The sequence below is a fragment of the Sceloporus undulatus genome, chromosome 1 (assembly GCF_019175285.1).
Source record: "Sceloporus undulatus isolate JIND9_A2432 ecotype Alabama chromosome 1, SceUnd_v1.1, whole genome shotgun sequence".
NCBI lineage: Eukaryota > Metazoa > Chordata > Lepidosauria > Squamata > Phrynosomatidae > Sceloporus > Sceloporus undulatus.
This window is the reverse complement of record NC_056522.1, coordinates 57,640,812-57,665,247: the sequence shown is the minus strand read 5'-3', so window position 1 is coordinate 57,665,247 and position 24,436 is coordinate 57,640,812. Positions and strand designations below refer to the sequence as shown.

At 38.7% G+C, this 24,436-nt stretch overlaps 1 protein-coding gene across 1 annotated transcript in view; it reads left to right on the top strand.

Moving 5' to 3' along the window:
* LTBP1 (latent transforming growth factor beta binding protein 1) overlaps positions 1-22,987 on the top strand; it is a 198,152-nt gene extending 175,165 nt beyond the window's left edge. The window contains 3 exon segments of the mRNA XM_042461184.1: positions 12,177-12,302; positions 20,984-21,133; positions 21,981-22,987. Of these exon segments, the coding sequence (XP_042317118.1) occupies positions 12,177-12,302; positions 20,984-21,133; positions 21,981-22,150 (446 nt within the window). The 3' untranslated portion in view covers positions 22,151-22,987.
* Positions 22,988-24,436: the final 1,449 nt, after the last annotated feature.

The window sequence follows — 24,436 nt, the reverse complement described above, 5'->3', positions numbered from 1 at the left end:
CCGGGGAAACTGGAGTTACTCCGTATTTGAAGTAAGTGTGTGTGTGTGTGTGTGTGTGTGTGTGTGTGTGTGTAGGGGTCTGATTTACTTCTAGAATGTCATGTATATTTCCATGAGTATTTGAAAGATATGGTTTTTGGAAGTAGAGATAGTAGAATATTTAGATAGTGATATTGTGCTTTTAGCAACACATTTCAATTTTTACAAAAGAACATGCTGTTTTGATTCAGAATTATACAGTTGGTTTTTAAATCAGAATTTCATTATACTCCTTATGTCACTTAAGTGAAAAATAAAAGAACAAGGCACCTACTGTATCTCTTTCAAAAAGTAGTTATATATTTCATGCCCTGGTTTTGAAGCTGACCTAAAAATGTGCTTCTTTCTGTGGAATATTTTGATTGCCTGCAAGAGCTGAAGCATATGTACAGTGGTCCCTCTAGATTCAGGGGGATACGTTCCTGCCCCCCCATGAATCCGAAATTTCATAAATATTCAAGTCCCGTTGTCCCCAATGGGACTCCTCCCTCCCTCAGGGAGGGATGAAGGTGGAACTTGCCATCCACGAATGATCAAAACCATGAATGGCAAGTCCATGGATACCGAGGAATGAGTGATTCAGCTCAGACAACCATCCAAATAATCATCCAAACTGTCATTCGGACTGGAGGTTGTTAAGAATAAGTCACACATTGAGCTTTTCACCCTGTTTATATGTAGCATCTTTTTAATTGTTATTTATGTGTCTATTTTTGCTTAGCTACTACCCATGAAATATGCCTTCCATTCCACAATTAAATTCAGTTGTATTACATCACTACAGAGTCATAGCAAACAATTATCTTATAAATATAGTACAATGAAACACAATAAAGTTTCCATAAAAAGTTAAAGTACATTACATCCATATACAATATATTAAAGCAACAGCAGCAGCAACTTTTCTGTTCCTCTGGCACAAAGCCATAGCAAACATCAAAGGGCTCCCCCGGGTTACGAATTTAATTCGTTCCGCGGCGCCATTCGTAACCCGAAAAGCATTCGCAAGCCGAAGCCCCATAGGCGCTAATAGCAAAAGCCGCGATTTGGTGCGAAAAAGCGCCGAAAAGCACCAAAAAATTTTTCGTAACCCGAAATAACCTTCGTAACCCGGAACAATTATTTTTAATGGATTTTTTTCGTAACCCGGAAATTTCGTAACGCGGCGCATTCGTATCCCGGGGTACCAGTGTACAATAAAGCATAATACATTTTCTATAGTTAGCTAAAATATATCATAAAAATAGTTTATATTAGAACAGTCTCCTTAAAGAAGTGAAAAAGCAACTATATATATATATATATATATATATATATATATATATATATATATATATATATATATAATTAAGTGCATATCTAAGGAAAAGAAACTCAGAATGATATACCTTGATAGAGCTAGAACAGTCTACACCTGCATAATTACATGAATGTAGTGATATTGACGGCAGTTGATGGGTATCTCTTATTAATGTGAAATTATGTTGTAACAACTATAAAATGACAAATCAGCAATGGATGACATTGTGTGGAAAAGAAAGGAATCATAGGATGTAATTCCACTTCACTTCTCTCACTAGTAGTAATCTCCAATATCTTTAGGCTGGCCAATCAACCATTCCATTGCTCTGATTTGGGATTTAAAGTTCCAGTGAGAACTGTAGCCATTGTGTAGAGGAAATACTGAAAATGCAAGGAAATTTCTGAGAAGGATCATACCTCTTCTAACATCACTGAATCTCTGAAATAACAGTTAGAAGCAACTTCCCAGTTGTACTCTGCACCTGTTTGTTTGTTTCCAACACAATGTTCAGCACTGTGGGGTCATAATAATTCCTCTCCACAAAGCTAGATTTATCTTGCAGCTTTTGAGATGATATTTCATTTGTTATTATTTCACCAATAGTAACATTAATTTCTGATTCACTCTGGAATAATTTTGTGGCCATTTTACTAATTAAGAAACATTGCATGCATCTTTCCCATTATAGAATCAAGATGAATTAGGAAGGGAGGTTTCAACAAGAATCCTCCTTGCTACCTTCATCTAATACTATTATTAGTATCATCAAACTGGTTTAAAACATCTTCCTTATTGAGTTGTAAAGTTACAACAGATTTGCAAAATTCTGCTGCATCATTCTCATGATCCTAATCTTGTTTCTGCAGCAAGACATTATCCAACTTTGACTGTAAGACAGCATGCTAAATTATTCCTAACCTAATTCTTTTCTTTCATTTACATCCCAAGATATTTGGAACAAATCAAGTATTAGTTCTTAGTTGTTCACAGCACTTTCCACCCACAAAATTTTATCATTCTCACTCCCTTTAAGATTAATCACTCTTTTTGGCTCACTAGAGTTTTAAAGCAATTAAAATACTTGGACAGTTTTCTCCCAGCAGCCACAAAAGTCCCTTAAATTTATCTTTACTGACTGAATTAGGGGAATAGCAGACTCATACAAAATTCATAGGTCAAAACCAGGTTGCTAGATATCAGTGAACGTTACCCTACTCAAATGCAGAACAAGCTAGACGATAAATATTGAGATGTGGGAGCAACAGGGAGGAACCATAGTGCAGCGTCCTGTTCCATAGGAGGCCAAGCAGCTAACCAGCTTAAAAAAAAATCCCATATACAGACAGCACTGACATCCACTAAAGGCAAAAAGAAACCTAAAACTGGGATGTTAAAAGCAAAATAAAGCTTCCAAACTGGGAAGAGCCTGCTTTGACTCTTGACTTGGAGCCCCACCTTCCCCATTCATATGGCTCATCTATGTTTAACTTTTTTCAACACAATGATGCAAATCTTCTCAACCAAACAGACTGAAAAACCTAAAGTTTCAACTGGGTTTCTGATGGTGGTTTGAACACATACCACTTAATTAGCAAGCTACGGTTAGTTCCAAGACACAAATAGATAGTCTACTACTAGTCATGACTCCTCTGGGGTGGATAAAATGCAGCCCATGGGTCACATGAGACTTTTCAATATTGTTTGTGACCCTCTTTAACCAGGGTTAAAAAAAAATGATTTTTTTTTTTTAAAAAATGGGGGATATGCCCCAAATGCCCCCCTGTGCCCTCTAGGAGGCATGGGGACATTTTCATCATGTTTTTGCCTCCCCACCTCCTGCCATTGTAAGCCTGGGAGACAGCTTGTTCTAAAACAGGAAGTGAACAAAGGTTTCTCCTTGGCTTAAAATGGCTAGAGGTGGCAAAAAATAGCAAAAATACCTGCATGCCCCCAGAAGGCATATGGGAAAATTACAGGGCAAAAAAAAAATATGTATTTTTGGAGGGAGTGCAGCCCTCCAAGATCTTCTCGGTAGCTAATGCACCTATGGCTTAAACTGATACTGTATGTTTGTATAAATGTTCAGTTGCTCAAAGAGCTGCATGTTTTGTCATCCTGTTTCTGTAAGAGAAGATAACTTTATTTATTTATGTATAATATGTATTAACAATTACTCTGCCACAAGGAGAAACATACAAATGCACTCACTTTAAAAACAGAGTAAAAACCTTTTTCTTTTTCTTTTTTATTCAATTGGCCACTTTTATGTTATCAGTTTGGATGAATTAAAGCCTCTCCCTGGGAATGACTGGAAAGCAGTCCCAGGGATTTAGAAAAGCTAAAGCATTAGGAGTTGGAAAGCAATGAGGCTAAAGGGAGGGTGCAATATGCAGAACTGATTAATAGAAGAGAATGAAGAAGCCGCTAAGGTTGAGGGAAGCAGCAGGGAATATGAGAAACAGAAGGTGTTTTTTTTTTTTTAAATCTAAAAAGAAAACAGACTCTGAAACTGCTCCATAATGCTTAAGATGAAGGAGAGTGGGAGTAATGAGTGCTGCAATCAAGAGTCACAGTGGCTAACGGAAGATGAGAGAAAGTAGGCAGTGTCCTGAAAAGTATGCGCCTATAAAAACAATGGAACAAAAAATAAGCCAAGGAGAAAATAGATCTAGGACAAAACTGCACAGATGGTCTACAGATGAGAAAGGCTGTTTACTGTTGCAAGGAAAAAAGGAAGCAGGCAAAGCAAGGGAGCCAAAGATATAAGTTTGCTAAGTTTAAGAGCCGAATAGACAACTTGGTGTCTTTCAGATGGTTTGGACTACAGTTCCCATAAGACTGTACTAGCATAGCCAATGGGGTGGGAGTTATAGGAATTATAATTTAAGACACTTGGACTGCAGCAGGTTGCCTAATCTTGCTTAGAGTTTAAAACTACATGATCTAGTGCAGTGCTTAAAATGATGTGACAAGAGAGGTGGGAAAGATTTTTTTCCAAAATGTGCTAGGAACATGCACATTTATTTGTGCCCCTTGACTGTTTCTTTTCAGGGCCCTGGATCTCCGCAAAAGCAGTTCTTTGGGCCACGTACAACCTGTAGCTTGTTTCTTTATTGCATGGAAATATTCTGAGGATAGCCTGTACACTGGTCCCAGTCCACAGATCACTATTTTGAGTAGCACTGGTCTAGAGAAAAGATGCAGAAAGTGAAGCATACAGGCTGCATGTAACTCACAAAACTGCTTTTGTGAGGCTCAAGAGCCCTCAAAAAAATTGATCTCCTATTGGCAATTGATTTCCTGTAGAATAAAGTCTCCCCTAGACCCAACATGGCCCAGAGTTAAAATTGGCCCCCAAAGCCCAGGGGTATTTGGGGGTAAAAAAATGTTTCCCACAAACAGGCTGGAGCAACATATACTCAAGATTCAACATCTCTGGCTGGGATGATAGATGTAATTGGGCAAATGAATACTTCATTCAAATTTCCTAGGATTGTACCATGGTCTGTTGTGCTTAAACTGTTGTGTTTGGAAATACTGTTGAGGAATTGCAATGCTTTTAACAGATTTGGCCCTTTTTTTTATGATGACACATAGAAAGTTCTGGTTACTAAGGAAAGTTTTTGTTAAGCCTTCAGGGATAAGAGAATAGGAAGCCTTGGCTGTTGTGCATAGCCACATAGACTGGAAGATTTTGTGTGGAATATCATAGCCATGGAGCAAGCTCTTCTAAGGACACGTCATTTATGTCCTTTGTTCTTTGTTATATTGCAACAAATGACAATATATACCTATTGACTATCATGATACCTGCATACTACATATAAATCAGTGTTCAGGCATTGAGTCTCTGTCAGCTTTGTGCTTTTTTCACTCATTTTTGTTCTTTTGGTTTTTTCATTCGAAATACAAATGGCTCTGGGTTGGTTCTCCATGTGGAAAATTCTCTATGCAGCCATATGGAAGAAGTAAATTTGACTGGCAACATGATGAGTGCCAACTCCTGCTGTAATGTACCTTCAGTTTAAGAGAGGCAGAGGTGTGGAGAATTGGAGTTCAAGAAGATAAAACTGCAACCAGATCCTTAGGGCTCCATTAGGGCAGCTTTTCCCAGCCCAGACCTTCCATATGTTTTTGACTAGAACTTCCTTTATCCTTGAATCTTGGCCATGCTGGCTGGAGCTCAGGGGAGTTGTGGCCCAAAACATCTGGGAAGAGTGCAGGAGACTATGTTAATTACTCAAGTAGACTCTGGACAAATGCCATGTGCTGACTAGATTGTCTCCTCAGTCTCTGCAGAACTAAAGTTCAGCTGTTGTTCCTTGCCAGTTGGCTCACCCATCAGCTTCCTTGTAAAGAAAGTCTTTGGAAATGTTAGGTGGACTACAGCCCCCAACCACTGGCCATGCTAACTTGCAGATTCTGGGTACTGTAGTCCAAAAATAACTTTTCCAAGCTCTGGGAAGGAATTACGGTGTCTGAGACTGGGAGCTTTTGGATTTATATTCAGCTGTCCCATATGAACTAGCTAAAAGGTGTTATTAAAGGAAGATGTTTCTCTCTAAAAACTAGAGTTTTCTTCCACAAACAGCTATTAATTTCAAAGAGTGAAAGCATTCTCACATATGAAGGTGACAGACAAAGCTTTTATCAGTTTAGTGTTGCCACTTTTCAGTACTGTACTTCACTTGATAGTCATTATTCATTGATTTGACATTGTTTGTTTGGAAGGGAGTTAAAATAAAAAACAACACAGTTTAAAGGAGTAAGAGGTAAAGAATCATCCTGTAGCTATAATTGTAGCATGGATCTGTAGACACAAAGTATTTTTTTTCAGAATGGAAATATTGCAAATAACTTTGTAGCAATCATACATTCTGCTAGGACATATTTTAAAAGACAGATTAAATGATTATTATTATTTATTATTATTAAACTTTATTTATATAGCGCTGTAGATTTACACAGCGCTGTACATACAATTTAAAAAATCGATAACAATGAAAACTGCTAATGGCATACATTCTACAAGATAATAACAAAATACATATAACACAATAGATAATTATACAAAATGGCATTAGATAAAATAAGCAAGTAACAAATTAGAAACATCGAATGACCCATATCAAAGCAAATACCAATAACAGTCAGATAACAATCACACAATGCCTGGGAACACTTCCTGAACAATATAGTCTTCAACTCAGTTTTGCAAGTGGTTAAAGAAGTGATGACCCTTGCTTGTGGGGGAAGGAGGTTCCAGGAGTGAGGGGCAGCAAGTGAAAAGGGACAAATCCGGGACAGAGCAGTGGAGAGCCTGGGCTGGGACAGCAGACCTTGACTACCAGAACGGAGGGCACGATTGCGAAGGTGAGGAGAAAGATAAATAAGGAGCGACCAGCCCATGCAGAGCTTTAAAATGACGATTAGAACAATTTCTCACTATGGTTTGAATAATTTCCTTTTTTTATTTTTTTATTTTTAAAAAACCTCTCTAAAGATTCCCAAAAGCTCCATAGTCATTTTCGTCACTACCTTCCCCACCATCTTCTCAATCTCACATTGAAATCCAAGCACAACTTGCAATGGGGATCAGCTGGCACTGCTGACTTCAGATTCCATCTTTTCTAAATTTACTTGTTACCAAGGAAAACAAAAACAAGTGATGTTTAAGAATGGGATTTATTGTTGTTGTTGTTGTTGTTGTTATATTTTCTTATATCCCATCTTTCTCCCAATTCTCCCAATATAGGGACTCAAAGCAGCGAACAGCAGATTTAAAACAATAAAATTTAAAAACAATACAACATTAAAATGTATAAAAATAAAATTAAAAAAACAAACCATTTAAAAAGTTAAAGCAGTTGTGAGTTAGAACAGAATATGTTAAAAAATACAAACCTTAAAATTTCATTAGGACAACATTCCCATAAATGCCTGAAAGCCATTTGTCACTCTGACAGGGTTCATTTGCTTCATCCACAAGGTTTCACTAGGCTTGCAGGGTAATAAATATGGTTGTAATTTAAAAATATGTTGGGATCTACATAAATTCAATCTAGAAAATGAGAAAATCAGAATAGTCAAAGATTTCCTGTACTTGGATCAAATATTGACCAGAATGGAGACTGCAGTCAAGAAATAGGAAGGTGACTAGGAATGGGAAGGACAGCCATAAATGAACTGGGGTAATTGGCTTACACATTTAAACTGCTTAGGGAGTGCTAGTTCATTGATAAGCAGTATAGAAATGTACTTGCTATTGCTGTTGCTAAATGGTTCCTGGAACAGATCAAGCCTGAACTGTCCCTGGCAGCCATGATGATGAAACTGAGGTTGTCATACATTGGCCACGTGATAAGAAGGCACAACTCGTTGGAAAGGACAATAATGCTAGGACAGGTAGAAGGTAGTAAAAAGAGAGGCAGACAGACTGCATGCCAGATGGATGGGCTCAATCAAAGAGATCACGGGCTGGAATCAGCAAACCAGTAGAGGACAGAGAGTCTTGGAGAGGCCTTATCCATAGGGTCACCATGAATCAGGATCAGCTCAAGTGCAGTTAACAACAACAAAGTGATATGCCAGATTAAATACCATTCCAATCTGTAACACATTGCAAAATATAATGTTGCTATTATTATCTGCCTCAAATCAACTCTGACATATGGTGACACTATCATATGGTTTTCAGAGGAGGTTTGCTATTGCCTTCCTGTTAGGCTGGGAGAGTGTGACTTGCCCTTTGGGTTTTCACAGCTGAACAGAAATGTAAAAGCCTGGTCTCTCAGAGTCCTAATCCTGCACTGAAACCACTACACCATATTGGCTCTCAAGTATCAAACTGTAAATTACCTTGGTCCTAAGCAGATTTACTTGGATTTACGTCTAAGTAAACATGCTTCAGATCCTGACCTGTCCTATTTCATATTGCTTACAAAACCACATTGCCACTATAACTAAGCCAAACATGAGTATATTCACACTTTATAGATTTATTTTTATTTTATTTTATCTTTTCTGAACTATTGCAGTTTGCAGAATTGGAAAATGAAAGATCCTTGCCCCAAACATACCACTTTTGATAAAAATTGGGCAGTCATCCCACAAAAGATTAATAACAACTGTAGATTTGTTTCACACATGTACACACATGCACACCGCACTCCAACAACAACCCTTATAGTCTTAAAAGTTCATCTAAAAGTACAAGCAACTAAGGTTAGCCATACAGAAATGTTTGGAGGGTGATAGGATGCATTTGTGCAATAAGTTCACAGGTCCTAATAATCATTCTATTGTATGTGTATCACTGTTTTACAGTTTGTGGCAGAGATATATTTAATTTTCAAGATTTTGTTCTTTCAGGACCAAGTACTTTGGTGTATTTTTAAACTTAACAAATTGTACTGACAACTGTGAATACACCAAAAGCTAAGATTAATTTGTTTCACTTTGGCAGTTAGAACCCTAGGCTCTCTCAAGGCTTTTATTCTTCCCTGATTTATGTTTGCTGCAATTTGTTCAGATGTTGAATATCTACAGTGCATATTTCCTACTCACCCTTCATTTGATGTTCTTTATTTAAAGAGGAGCTCCATAGTACTCATGTTCTTTTATCAGTTGACCATCAGCAGACATAAGGGGAGCATCAGAACTTCTGAGACAAATTAGGGACTTTGGGGAAATCCCAAGCTATGGTATCTGGCAATTGCTTTAATTGGCAGAGGAACTTTTTTTTTTAACCAGGTTTCTCTTTTGCCTGGGGAAAGCAATCAGAACTAGAAATGCATCATTGAGCACTTATGACAATGCTGAGAGCAGACCTTTAGGATTTAGAAAGAAATCTTTTCCAGCCCTACCTGTTGTTGTTGTGTGCATTAAAGTTGTTTCCAATTTATGCAACCCTAAGGTGAACCTATCACAGGATTTTCTTGGCAAGTTTCTTCAGAGGGATCATGCCATTACCATCCTCTGAAGCTGAGAAATTGTGACTTGCCCAGCATCACCCAGTGGGTTTCCTTGGCCAAGTGGGGATTTGAACCCTGCTCTCTAGAGTCATAGTCCAATGCTTACACCACTGTTATTGGGAGATGCGGTTAGAGATGCCCTTTGCAAGTTGCTCTTCACTTTAGCTGGCCATCCAAAGCAAGATGAAAACTGGCAACACTTCTCAAGATATGCAGATAACAAGGAAATAGTCACTGTTATTGCACTTGCATTCTGTACACTGGAAAATGTAAATCCTCTGGGTAGGTTTGAAGGAAAGCTTGTGGACTCAGCATCAAGCAACAACTACCACAAAGTAAATAGGGAATAATTGGGTCAAAGGAGTGTGTTTTAAAAACACACACACACACACACAAATGCTAAATTGTCTTGTAGATTCAGTACATAAATTGTTAATGTTGTTAATGCACTATAAAATGTGGAGAGGCAATGTTAATTAAGGACATTATCACATGAGAGCTGTTCTTCCAATACAATAACATTATTTCTAAAAGTGTACAGTGAGCAAGGTTCTGGCTTCTATTCCCTCTCCTTCACATCTTATCATGAGAGCACCTAAGCCACAACCAGAGCACCCATAGCAGGTCCACTGATCCCCACCACCACCACCCAAGATCGGCATTAAAGCAGAACTGATCTATCACACCATAAAATGAAGCACAACAGCAGATGGACAGGATCATTAATTGTTCCACTTATATGGGAAGAAAGGGAGGGGGGGAGGATAGGATGCAGGACAAGGAATGGGAATGGAATAAGTGTATGTTATCTGTCCTGTTTGTGTTTTAAATTTCAATAAAATTTTCAAAAAAAAGAAAAGAAAAGAAATGCTTTCCAAACAGTCTCCCACTGGGAAAACAACAAAGAGAGCCAATGTCATGTGATAATCTCCAGCCAAAGATGCTATTATCCTGCTCCAGTTACGATTTACTGCCTTGTGTGATAAAGTCCTTATTCATTCCTATCCAGTATGGGGTTTATACATGTATACCTCTGTTAACAAAGCAGATATGTTCCTGGGCATTACTTTTAATGTACCAGAGGCAGAAATTACATAGCAAGAACAGGGATAGAGGAAGGGTGCTTCATTATTTTCAGCAAACTTTAATTCAAAACTACAGTATGCAGTATGTGAAATGAATCCATCTGGTCTGGTAAGTTTTGCATAAATAAAAACATTTTGAACCTTATAGAGATCATTTGGAAGCTTCTTCCAAAAAATATTCAGGAGTGATTTTTTTTTTCTTTCACCAGTCTCCTTTTTTTAATATAATTTCTATTTTATTGGTCAAACTTGCAGATCTTTACGTATTTTTATTGTTCTAGGGGTAACTGGTAGGGTCTACTTTCCCCTTTTACATCTGTTTTGCTATTTATGCATGCTCAGTAAGTGATTCTGGAAGCTGGTGCTGTTTACCTTGCCTGATGTAAGCAGGGACACGCAGCTATAGTAGGGCCAGTTAGAGTAGGGTCTCGTGGCTTCACAGCTCAAGCTTTATTGCAATGTTTACTGCAGACATACAGCTGCAAACCAGCACTGAAAGTCTGTATCTCCAGCCCTCCTCCAGCATTCTGCCAATCCTGCTAAAAAAAAGTCCACCCAGAAAGAGGAAAAGGACAACAGGAGTCTTCAAAAGACTTTGAAAAAGAGTATTTATTTATTGTCAGAGGCTTTGTTTACTGAAGTGTGCCTGTATTCAACATTTGGGTAAAGGGTTAAAAACCTATTTAAGTGTTCTTGTGAAATAGCCAAATACATGCAGGTCAGATGTTCCAGACCACTAGAACAAAATTCACTGGAACATGTCAGAGGGAGAGATGCAAGAGAATGAAAGTTATTCCCACTTCAATCCATGCTGAAATATTTATATTCCATTAATTTTACTGGAGTTGCCCATTGCTTACATCACCGGATATCATGTTCTTTAGGTCAGTAAGAAAACAGCAACAACAGCAAAATCAATCATTATAATTGTCCATCCCTAAAAAACAAGCAAACCAGTTGTGCAAACAGAAAACTATGTGGAAAGGAAACTCTGTTTTACTGAAAATCATGCACATTTTAAGGAACATCTATTCATCATAGGAAAGTACCAATGTACTTGTCTTCTTCTGAACAAAAATTAGGAAATCTCTTTGTACTTGGCTTTCATTCAGATACTTTCTTTCCAGCTTTCCTTTTACATTGGCGGTTCCTATACCTTTTTAAAAAATATATACGTGTCATTCTCTTCTTAACTATTTTCAATACAAATGTTGTTTGGGTAGGTGATTTTATATGAACTTCTTTTTAAAGTACAGATCTTTTTGTTCCATTACTCTTAGATAACATTAGATATATGGGGTTGTATCACAGTTTGAGAGCCAGTGTGGGTGCAATGGTTTGGGTGTTGAACTATGACTCTAAAACCAGGGTTTAATTTCTCCACTCAGCCAAGAAACCCCACTGAGTGACCTTGGGAAAGTCATACACTCTCAGCCCTCCAAAAAAAAAAAACCCCATGGTGATAAAAAGAGAAGGGAGAACGCAAGCACAAGATTAATTCTTGTAAGACCAAACTATAGTTTGCTATTACATGCGAACTGACAATATCTGTGTTTCATTTGGTTGTAAGCATATTTTAGTGGGGAGGAGAGTGAAGGCATACAACAGTTAACAAAAGGCACAGTGGTTCTCTTGGTATTTGAAAGCTGAGTGGTTTGAAATCACATTTGGCAACAAGGGCCCTCTTACAGTGCAAAAGCACATCTGTCTTTGGGATAAAATTTTTAGTGTTTATTCATTTGAGAGTTCAAATCATTTCTCTTTGTTCCCTTCCAGAGGACTATGCCCAGTTGTGCAACATTCCAGTTCCTGGATCCCGGAGGCCGTATGGGCAGGATGCACTGGTTGACTTTGAGGAGGAACAGTACACTCCAGAAACTGATCCTTATTTTGTGGAAGACCGTAAGCACCCGTTCTTCCTTAATACTAAGAATTAATCATGTGGATTTACCCTGTACAGTCGGCCCTTCTTATACACTGATTTCTTATACACGGATTCAAGCATCCACGGTTTGAAAATGTTCAAGAAAAGTATAAATTTCAAATATCAAACCTTGATTTTCCATTTTTTATAAGGGATACCATTTTGTTATGTCATTATATTTAATGGGACTTGAGCATCCACAGATTTTGTTATCCACGGGGATCTTGGAACCAAACCCCAGCGTATAACAAGGGCCCACTGTATATTCAAGACTGTCCTCCCATTTCTTCTCAATATTGTTTTAGAGTTGCTTTCCTTGTTTTCTAACAGATACATTGCTATTTCAACCAAGGGTTGACTAAGACCTCAGCTAAAACATAGTACCAATTCCTAATGCTGTGAATGAGTGAATAATTCAGGCAATTACCAGGATTGCTAACAACAAAATGAATAAAACAAACACAAATTAAAAAGAGATAAATTTTAACAGACAAATATCCTCTGTCTCAAAAAGCCCTAAATATTCTGAATACCAAAATGCACAGGTTGGTACCCTCCCTAGGTCCACAGCTCCCTAGGTCCACAAAAGAACATAATTTTAGTCACCATAAAAATCAGCTAGATCTATGGGGTGCCCTTAAATTAGGACTGGAATAGCCTGGGGCTAGTGGAAATCTATAAGACAAAGGCTTGACAACATTATCAAACTGTTGGTACTATTGGAAGGGGTCTTTGCTGTGTGACCCATAACCCTACAGCATGCTTCACAAAAATCTATTAAACTGGAAAGCATAATAGAGAAAAGAGTCTGATTTCTCATTGATTAATGCCACAGTCTTCAGCAATTTGAATTAGCAGTAAAAGTGTATTGGAATCTGAAGAGAATAGGAGAGTGGGATAGAATGCTCTAGACCAGTGATTCCCAAACTGTGGTCCTCCTGATGGTTTGGAATTCAGGTCCCAGACTTATTGACTGTTGGCCAGTCTGGCTAGGGCTTCTGTGAGTTGAAGTCCAAAATACCTGGAGGACCAAAGTTTGGGAATCACTGCTCTAGACTACTGAATTTGCTATATTTTCATTGAAGTAAGTTAATAAAGAAAGACTCCGGGAACCCTGGAAACAGTAGAGGGACCTGGACATGATTTGAGCCAGTAGTTGTACTGATGAAAAGATTTCTCTCCTCTTTCTCAAAAGCACATACAGTACAAAACTGAAGGATGACACATACTGACAACAGATAACAGGAAGTATTTTTGAAAGTTAGCTGTGACTTTTTTCCCTCCACATTAGAATTGACAGCTTTTCCATGATGATTTTGTAGGTGTGTTCCTAGGCTTATGCTGCATGGGAAGATTGGCTTTCCAACCATGTGAGCCTAATACCCTAGTGTACTCTGTTGACTCATTGGGTGGATACCAGTTTTGGGCTAATCATTCTTGGCATATTTGGCCCAAAGAACAGTACTGTGTTTGCCATATACATGCCATTATGAATATTGCAGAAAGGGTGAGATAATGATTTTCTCTCAAAATGTAAGCAGTAGATTTGGAAACTGTGTTTTTCACAAAAGCACATCTCATGACTGTGGGTGATCTTCTCATAAAAAGATTCAACATACAGACTAGATCCAGCGACGACTGCAACCTACAGGAATCAGAAAAGGAGCCTTTGTTCAGATTCAAAGAGAATTTTGCTGACTTTTCTGTGTCTAAAGGAAACAATTTTTTGAAATGTTTTGCTATACCAGATTAACCATGATGGAAGACACAATGCTGACTTGGTTATATCATTGGTCTGTTCCAACATAGCATTCCATACTGATCAAAATTGCTCTATGCATAGCTATACCTGATGGGGGAGAGGAGTGATGTAAGACAACATGTGTGAGGAATGTAGATGTAACTAGATATAAATCACTACCTAAGTGTAATTATTTTCCCAGCAATGAGCTATAACTGAGTTACATTACAATTATAATTTAATGAGGGGTAAAATAATTTCATTTTGCATTGTAACTGTAACCATTTGATTAATTTCCAGTTAAAAGAGGGTGTGATGGCGGAAGAATATCACCATTTAGTTGCTGTTGACAAACTGCAGAGTAGTATGCTTTGTACTACAGACTAGCAGCTTGCAGTATTCAGAGTATTTTTTAAAAAAAATTAAAGTAACTATTTCGGCTACTTTTGAGAAATAGGAGAGTAACAGGAAGCATAGAACTCCTTTATTGTCACAAATCCACTGGCTGCCAGTCTGTTTCTAGACACAATTCAAAGTGCTGATGATGTGCCCTTGAGTAGTTAACTGCCCTTGAGTCGATCTCGACTCATGGCGACCCTATGGATGAGACACCTCCAGTACTCTGCTTAATTCCTGCAACTCCATACCTGTGACCTCCTTAATAGAATCCATCTATGTAGTATGTGGCCTTCCTCTCTTCCTACATCTCTCCACCTTTCCCAGCATTGTTGTCTTTTTCAATGAGTCCTTCTTTCTCATGATGTGGCCAAAGTACAACAGCCTCAGTTTGGTCATCTTGGCTTCCAGGGAGGTTTCCAGCTTGATCTGTTCTAGGACCCATTTGGTTGTCCTTTTGGCTGTCCATGGGATCCTCAGCAGTCTTCTCCAGCACCACATCTCAAATGAATGGATTTTCTTCCTATCTTCTTTCTTAACTGTCCAGCTCCCACTGTCATACATAATAAAAGGGAATACGATGGCTTGTATGATTCTAACTTTTGTGCTCCATTGTATATCTTTGCATTTTAGAATCTTTTCTAATTCTTTCATAGCCACCCTCTCCATTCTTAATCTTGTTCTGATTACCTGACTGCAGTCCCCATTTCTATCAAAGTTTGATCCCAGGTATGGGAATTATTTTACTATTTCCATTTCTTCATTGTCTAGGTTGAACCTGTGAAGGTCCTTGGTGGTCATTATTTTGGTTTTCTTTATGTTCAACATTAAGCTTGCCTTTTTAGTTTCTTCTTTGATCTTCCTTAGTAGGTGTTCCAGGTCTGGGAGGTATTCTGCTAGTACTATGGTGTCATCTGCATATCTTTCTTCTGTGTCCAAGCCTGCTTTTCTTATAATATGGCTATATTATAATATTTTCTTATAATATAATAAATAAATAATAAATAAATCGTTTATTTATAGCCCGCCTTTCCTTGAGATCAAGGCGGGTTACAGCATCATGGCAACAACAAACGATAAATAAAAACAATACAATATCAACATTAAAACCAAGAATTAACAACACAGATTAAAAACCGTACAAAAACTAGCCAAAGTGCAGGTGCAAGAGGAGGGGGGGAAGAAGCATTACAACATCTGGGGGAAAGCTTGTTTGAAGAGAAAGGTTTTAAGTCTCTTCCTAAATTGGTCAAGGGAGGGGGTCGAGCAGAGCTCTTCGGGAAGCGAGTTCCATAACTGCGGGGCTGAGGTTGAAAACGCCCTCTGTGCAGTCGTAGAGTGTTTCGAAGGAGGAACCCTCAGAAGTTGCTTCCCGGCTGACCTGAGTGTGCGGGGCGGATTATATGGGGAGAGGCGGTCCTCCAAGTACCCTGGGCCCAAGCCATTTAGGGCTTTATAGGTTATAACCAACACCTTGTATTGTGCCCGGAAGCGAATAGGCAGCCAATGTAGATCTTGCAGAACAGGTGTCATATGGCTGGACCTGAAACATCCAGTGACCAGTCTGGCTGCCATGTTCTGCACCAATTGAAGCTTCCGGGTTTGGTACAAGGGTTGCCCCATGTAGAGCGCATTACAGAAATCCAATCGAGAGGTTACCAGAGCATGTACCACCGTTTCAAGGTTCCCCCCGGCCCAGGTAGGGTCGCAGCTGGCGTATCAACCAAAGCTGATAACAGGTGCTCCTGACTGTCACATCCACCTGAGATGTAAGGTGGAGCAACGAGTCAAGGAGCACCCCAAACTGTGAACAGAGTCCTTCAGGGGAAGCGTGACCCCATCTAGGACAGGTGGACAAATCTCCAGACCTGGACCCAGGGATCCTATCACAAGTACTTCCGTTTTCTCTGGATTCAGTCTGAGTCTGTTTTCCCTCATCCAGCCCATTACTAACTCCAGACAGGCATCTAGAGGAGAGATGCCATCCCTGGTCACTGCATCAGTCGGAGACACAGAGAAACATATTTGGGTGTCATCAGCATACTGATAACACTGCGCCCCATGTCTCCGGATGATCTCTCCCAGCGGTTTCATGTAAATGTTAAATAGCATGGGGGACAGAATGGCTCCTTGAGGGACACCAGATGTAAGGGCCCTCTTATCAGAGCACACGTTCCCCCAGCTGCACCATCTGGAATCGACCCGAGAGGTAGGAACGGAACCACTGGAGCGCAGTGCCTCCGATTCCCAACTCCCTCAGGCGTTCCAGAAGGATACCATGGTCAATGGTATCGAAAGCCGCTGAGATGTCTAAGAGCACTAACAGGGACACGCTACCCCTGTCCATGCCCAGACGGAGATCATCGACCAAGGCGACCATGGCAGTCTCAACTCCATAGCCCACCCGGAAGCCAGTTTGAAATGGGTCTAGAAAATCAGTATCATCCAAGACCAACTGAAGCTGAATGGCAACCGCCCTCTCGATCACCTTCCCCAAGAAAGGCAGCAGTGAAATAGGCCGATAATTGTTATAAATCAGGGGGTCTAGGGAGGGCTTTTTTATCAGCGGTTTTACAATGGCCAATTTTAAGCTGGTTGGAAAACGCCCTTCCCTAAAAGATGAGTTAATTATGCGGCGTAACATAGTGGTTACAGCCGCGCCCCCCCTGAGCTGCTAGCCAAGAGGGACAGGGATCGAGAGAACAGGTTGTCTTCCTAACACTTCTGAGGATCTTGTCCACTTCCTCAGTACTCACGGACTCGAACTGATCCAGTACAATAGAGTCCACGGAAGCTCTGGAGTTCTCTATTCTGGATTCTGTAGAAATACTGGCGTCGAGATCAGCCCTTATCTGAGAGGTTTTATCCACGAAGAAGTTGTTAAATTCGTCACAGCAGGCTTTGGATGGTTCCAGAATAGAGTTCAGGGAGGAGGATAGCTGAGTAAGCTCCCTCACTACCCTGAACAGCTCTGCCGGATGCGACTCCGCGGACACGATACGCACAGAAAAGAACAAATTCTTAGGTCAACGAATATGACCTATAAAGCCCTATATTCTTGGGTCCAGGCTATTTGAAAGACTGCATCCCTCTTTATGAAGCGATTAGAGCTCTGAGAGCTTCTGGAGAAGTCCTTCTCTCTGTCCCACCACCTTTTCAAGATAACTTGGTGGGATCAGTGAAGAATGCCTTCTTGGCGGCTACTCCCAGAGTTTAGACCTTCTTCCCTAGGGAGGCCAAGATGGCACTGTCCTTGCTCTCCTTCCTCTGGCAAGTTAAAATTCTTTTGCTATCAGGGTTTTAGAAACTGACTAGGAGGGTGTGTTGTTTTGTGGTTTGTATAGTCTATTTTAAATGAGTTTATAACTTTATATATTGTTTAATTGTCTTTTAAACAACATTTATATTTATATTAAAGTTTCTGTATAGTGTTTTCCCAATCTCTGTTGTTCTAAAATATGTTGTAAGCCACTTTGGATCCTGCAGAAGGGACATATGAATGGGACAGTGAGATTGGGTGGAAATGTTTTTTGTGATAGCAGGACATATTTCAGATCTCTCATTGTTGTTACATCTGACAAATTAATTCAGATGAAAATATCACTATTTTTAAATGATTTGATACTGTTTTAATGTTATAGCTGTTTAAACATGGCAGCTAATTTAATTATTTTAACATTATTGTATGATTTAGTTATACGGGTAGTTGGTTTTAACATTTTTTGTAAGCTGCTGTTGGTCTCATGTCAACAGAAAGGTGGGATATAAGCTAATTAAATAATAAAATAAAAATAAATTTATATGAAGCAAATGGTCTTGAGGAAATGGTATTTGTACACTGGAAATCTTCAGTCTCCTGTTTAAAATAGGCAACATTTCCAGGTGGGATGGTGCCAGCTGTGTTTTACTTATCACCTTCCAGTTTCATTGGGTCTCTTTCCTGTTATATTTCATTACCATGTCATATCACATAAAAAAGGAAACAAAATAAAAAGTAATAACTTTGAGCAGGACAAGAGAGTGGTAAACCCTTTCGTATATTTCGTCCCCTCCAGCAGGAGCCAACCTGGTGATTTCATCTCTGCTGAATGCTGCATAAACTCAGTTGACTTACACAACGTTGTATAAGGTCCAACCATTTCAGCATCATATGATTTTAATTAAACAGAATAGTTCTCTGAGCAGAACTGTAGCTAAATGGTAACATTGTTGAAAATGTACAAAACACTGTATAAACTTCAGGAAGAAATGATGGTATAGTCACGGGGCGAATGAGAAATTTTTTGGAGGGGGTATTACACATTACCTGCTGGAATCACATGGCAGCTTGCTTGAAATGCTTTCCATCACATTTTGCCTTGGGAACTGTGCGTTCATACTGGGGTCTTTTCCTGAGGGGGCCTCACTATTTGATGGTTGAACACATGCTTTGAATACGTACAGCTCCAGATTGAATTGCTCAGCAAACAGGGTTGCAGGAAGACCCTGAAGATTCACTGCTAGTTGGGATATATATTAGTCACCTAAATGGATGCCCAACTGACTCAGTATAAAACAGGGATGGGTAACTTAACCCTCCATATGTTCAGCACCACACTTTAAATGCCCCTTCCATAATGGCCAGTTAGTTGCCCAAAACCTGCTTGAATAAGAAGGTCTGGAAGAAAGAGACCAGAGAGAGGACTTCATAGCCTCATTTAAAAGGGTGCTCCACAGCCCATGAGAAGTCATAAAGAAGGCTCTCCTGCAGTCTTAAAACCAGGGCAGCCATGTATGGGGGAATATACAGTCCTTTGACAAGCATGGACTGCAGTCTTATGGAGCTTTAGGACCCATAACCAGCACTATGATTTGTACTTTGAAAACAGGCTAGTAGCCAGTTTAATTGCTATATGAAGGAACTTGGGTGAAAAGCATTCCTGTACTTTACTGTACCCTTCCCTTGTTTGCTTTAATTGTTTCAGTTTCCCACTTACATTTCCTTTTATTTCATTAGTACTGTACTTTATCTGGGATTTCACTGCCTTAATTTGTTAACTTTTTTCTTTTTCATGACTTTTATTCTCATGTACTGTGATTCTGGTTTAACTATCATTAGTCAGGGCACATTGGCCACTCTTCAGTTATATTTCTTCCTCCCAAAGCTTCCGCTCTCAGCTCAAGACATAATGCAGAATTCAGTCCTGATAGTTCCACAGGAGAAGCATGTATTACCCCACAGCTTTGCTGAATAATTATTCTATTTCTTTTCATTATTGTTTAGTGTGCTGTGTGGTCAGGAAAGTGCCATTACACTGGCATATGACTTACTGTATCCTTTTTGAAACATTTGTTTGGACAGCTGGGGATGTAGATACCCCTCCTCTCTCTTCATGCTGCAGTGGTTTCAAAATGTTTTAGGAGTGGAAACAAACTGTTGTTTTCCATAAGTAGAATGCCATTTCACCTCAGATAATATTTCCCTAGGCCTACTATGCAAAGGGAATTAAATATTTCACCATGCTATGCATAATACTTCATAAGAACCAAAAATGCTTGAACTACATTAAATCAACACAATTCACTAAAACATTTTCATATCTCTATACTATGGTTTGCTGTGCATTAGAAGATAAGTACAGTCGAGTACTGTAGCATGGAAAACTCCTTCTATTTGATACAGATATCACCTGCATAGCTCCAGAATAAATTTGTGTACCTGCAAAAGCAGTTATTTGTTGTATAACTTCAAGTAATTTCTGTCTTAAAGCGACCATAGGGCAAGCCTATCACAGGGTTTTTATGGGGCAGAGTGTCTGTGACTTGCCCAGGGTGCAGCTATAGAAAATGCTTATTAAATCAAAAGTATAAATTGTCTCTCCACCCCAAAATTAATAGGACTGTGTTTATAGGTGTCCAAAAGTTAAGGACACAAGAGGGGGTATAGAGATTGCTTCAGAAATAATCACTTTCTCCTTTCTCCTATTGAATTGAATTGCTCTTTCTTTCTTTGACCAGTCAAATATTCTTGTGTTGCTCTCGGTTTCCCCCAGATGTTGTTTGATTAATCTTGACTGCCATCCACAGGTTTGTTCAAATATTGCTTCTGGGAAACACATTTTCATAAATGATATCCACACTGGAAAATTTAAGCATTGTAATGGATGCATAGTGTGCCTTAAATGGAGGCAACTGATTTTAACTTGAACTGTATTCCAATATGTTTAGATTTCTTAACAATATTTATTAACTATCTGGTGTCTTAAATATTGGGGCATGTTGTCTTTGTGCTACAAAGTATAACATGCTACAAGTATAACATCACAACTTAAAAAGTCATATTTGAGCATCAGCCTGCCTTGCAGATACAACAGGGCTGCAAAATGATGAAGGCTGTCCTTTGGACTTTAAAACATATTCAGGGATAGCTCTATCGGCCATGCAGCAAAATACAACAAAATCCAAAATCCACAATAGATTAGTGAATGAAGTTCTAATAGGTCTTGAATGCAATGGTCTGCTGTGTTTATGTTTTCTGCCCAGGTTTCCTGAATAGCTTTGAGGAGTTACAAGCAGAAGAATGTGGCATTCTGAATGGATGTGAAAATGGACGCTGTGTAAGGGTGCAGGAAGGATATACCTGTGATTGTTTTGATGGCTACCATTTGGACATGGCCAAGATGACATGTGTTGGTAAGATTATGTTCCAGGATTTCACCAAGTGGGTGTTTGCATAGTCTTTCAAACACAGAAAGTGATTTTGAGCATTAGATGAACCTCATAGTCCAGAGGTACACTGTATTGGAAAATGTTCCTACATATTGCCACTTTGAATCAAATTGTTTGTGCAAGATATACAGTATACCATGGTGCAGTTCCAAATCATTACAAGAGGGCTAACACAAAATAGCTTTCCACTGGATTCTTCTTCAAATGTACATGTTGATCTCCATGGCATGGAACCAGTACAGGATCTGCAGCTCACCTTGTTGGTCTTCCTTAGCCTATTTCTGCACTTCTTTGTATGAAGCATCACCAACTAGGCATGTATAACACTCTGGCTGATATATCCCTTTATTCATCTGTTCACTATTTGAATAATCTTACTTTTAACTGCCACAAGTGCTATGGCTTACATTCTGACTCTATGTGTATTTAAAAGTTTGCTGGATAAATTATGGTTGTTTTTAATTATATTCATTCTAATTGCTATGTTAGTTTTGTGTGTGTGCACGTGTCTTCTTTTTGAACACCATTGACTTCATAGCATGAAGATATAATTTCACAGCACCCCTATGTTTAAAAACAAAGCTTGTAAAAGTTAGTTTTTGGAATACAGCTCTTAGGATGCCTTACACAGTTTGGCCACTAGCCAGCAGGGCAACAACATAACTTTTCCAAACTCTGTTTGAAACCTCTGGTTTTATTTAGAGACCACAAAGAAGTGTGTGTAGGCAAGTCATAGTGGACTGTTCTTCCCTGGTTCTTCTTCAACATCAGATGCGGTCACAGCTCTTACTTTGTTTGTTTTTTCTTCCAGATGTGAATGAATGTAATGAGCTGAACAACAGGATGTCTCTCTGTAAGAATGCCAAGTGTATTAACACTGAAGGATCATACAAGTGTGTGTGCCTCCCGGGCTACATCCCTTCAGACAAACCCAACTATTGCACACCCCTAAACACAGATACAGACAGTGAACTGGAGTAAGATGCAGCAGCTGCCATGTAACCTTATACTCTGCACTGTATAAAGAAAAGAAGCGCAAGAAGCATATTTAACTTGAGTTGAGGGTGCTCCTAATCCACAGGTTGGCTACATATGGAAAACAAGCAATAACATATATCTTCTTAAAAGTGAAAGGTGGTGGTTTAATAGACATCATCTTCACTAAAGCAACAGACCAAATGGACATATTTCCCTGTGTGGAAGAAGAAATTAAGTATATATAGTTCATAAATAAAATTAATGGGAATAAGCAAAAATTTGTTGTTATTTTGAACAGAAGGTGCGGGTTTGTTTGGGGTTTTGTTTTGTTTTTTTTACTGTTGCTTGATTTATTTGGCATTTAATTAGTTGCGGAAATATTTTGTAGTACTTTTTACTTAGCAATCCTCTGCCTACTGTTTCTTTGGAAGCTTGTCTCCTTTGGTCCAGGTATTGCAATATAAGCAATTTTCCAAATATGGTTATACACAAAATGATGTTCATCTTTGTCTGGAACATTGGCCAGTGACTTTTTAAAAATGCTAAATGTCTGCCCTGTGGAGCAGGCACTGTTCTTTAAAATAATGTACAGTTCATGGAAAGAAATCTTTTGTATTCGTTTTGTATTCCGCGTGGCCTTTTACTGCACTTATGCCTTACAATCTGCCTTGCCAAGTTTCAAAGCTGCTAAAGGATGACCATTGGATATCTCTTGTTCACAATAACAAAGGATCTGAGCTCCTGTTTGTATTGTAATGTGTAAATTGAACACAGATCTTGTAATGGTTACCCTGACATATTAAAGCTGTATATTAAAACTCAATAAAATCTACGTTTTTTTAAAAAAAAACCTCTCAAGTTTGTAAGATTTTCTCATTTCATTTATTTTTATTGCAACTGTTAATCTTGTGCTTCATAATTAAGATATATAGACTGATGTACTTATTCAGTGTTAGAACCTGAAATTGTTATGAGCCTGGAAAACTGGTCATGCTGACTGTGAAATTCTGGGAGTTGTAGTTCAAAAAGTACCTTTTCCAAGCTCTGTTCAGGGTGGATGGCAGTCCTTTCTCTCCATTTTCCCATTATATTTTCCTGACTATGGCAAACCTATCTGCTTGTTGAACAATAAAAAGAGAGGTTTATGTATACCTATTTTTAATGAATAAATCGGACTCATTTACTAAAAGGAAGGCTTCTCATTGGGAGATTACCATAGACCTCCTGGGTAGTGTCATGGTTCTATTCATTCCTGTTGAATCCAGTGATTCCTCCAGCATGAGGAGGATGTCATGGCATGTGGAGTGCAGGGAGCAAGAGCCAGATGTAGAAACTACAGGTTACTCCTGTCCTACTTAACACTACTGTCCCACCAAAGGCTGCATCATGTTACCAAAACTGGATACCTGAACTTAGACGTCTGGCATGGAGATGTTCCCAAACCCTTCATTCATAGAAACAACATCCAAGGTTCTGCCCCAACATAACAGAAGCAAAGATTTTGAAAGTCAGCAAAGTGAATGTACATTTGGGAAAGATTATCTTTAAAGAATGTGTATAGTGCCGTTCTATTTATATGTCACTTTGTAGTGTTTCTCATGGATAACTCTGACAAAGAGACTATTCTACTATTAGAGTTTCAAACAAGGCTTAACAAGAAAATTTAGTAGCTAATAGCACTCACCCTCTTAATAGTGCAATGAATACTATTATTATTATTCTTTTCTGTAATTCCAAGTTTGTTTGAAAAATTAATGAATCAAGAAATCAATGTAGTTGTTAAAAGTTAATGACAACGAAGTAAGCCCTACCACCACATCTAACATTCAACATTGCAAATTAATTTTCAGACCTAACATTCAAGTACTGATTCAAATCAATCAATGTGAGCTGCCTTGGGTCCAAGTTGGCATACAGATGAAACAAATATACAAACAAATAAATGTGGAAAAGTAGGCATGCATAGAATTACATGGTGCATCTATTCTAGGCAAAAACAGGATGAATACAGCTTATAACATCTTATAAAACTTGTTCAGCTTTTCCTTTTATATCAAATAATAATAGGTAATAACAATAACTAATACACTGAACAAGGATGGTGTGTTTGCTTTTCAAAATATTTATCTTGATGTTTATTGATTATTGATGTTGATATAATATAAAACTTGTATTGCTTTACAAATATTCAGACTGTGTATGGGTGAAGATTAAAATTCTGTTATAGGTAGCCAAAAGCCACACACACACCAAGTCTCTAAGGCAGCCTTCCCCAACTTGATGACTTTC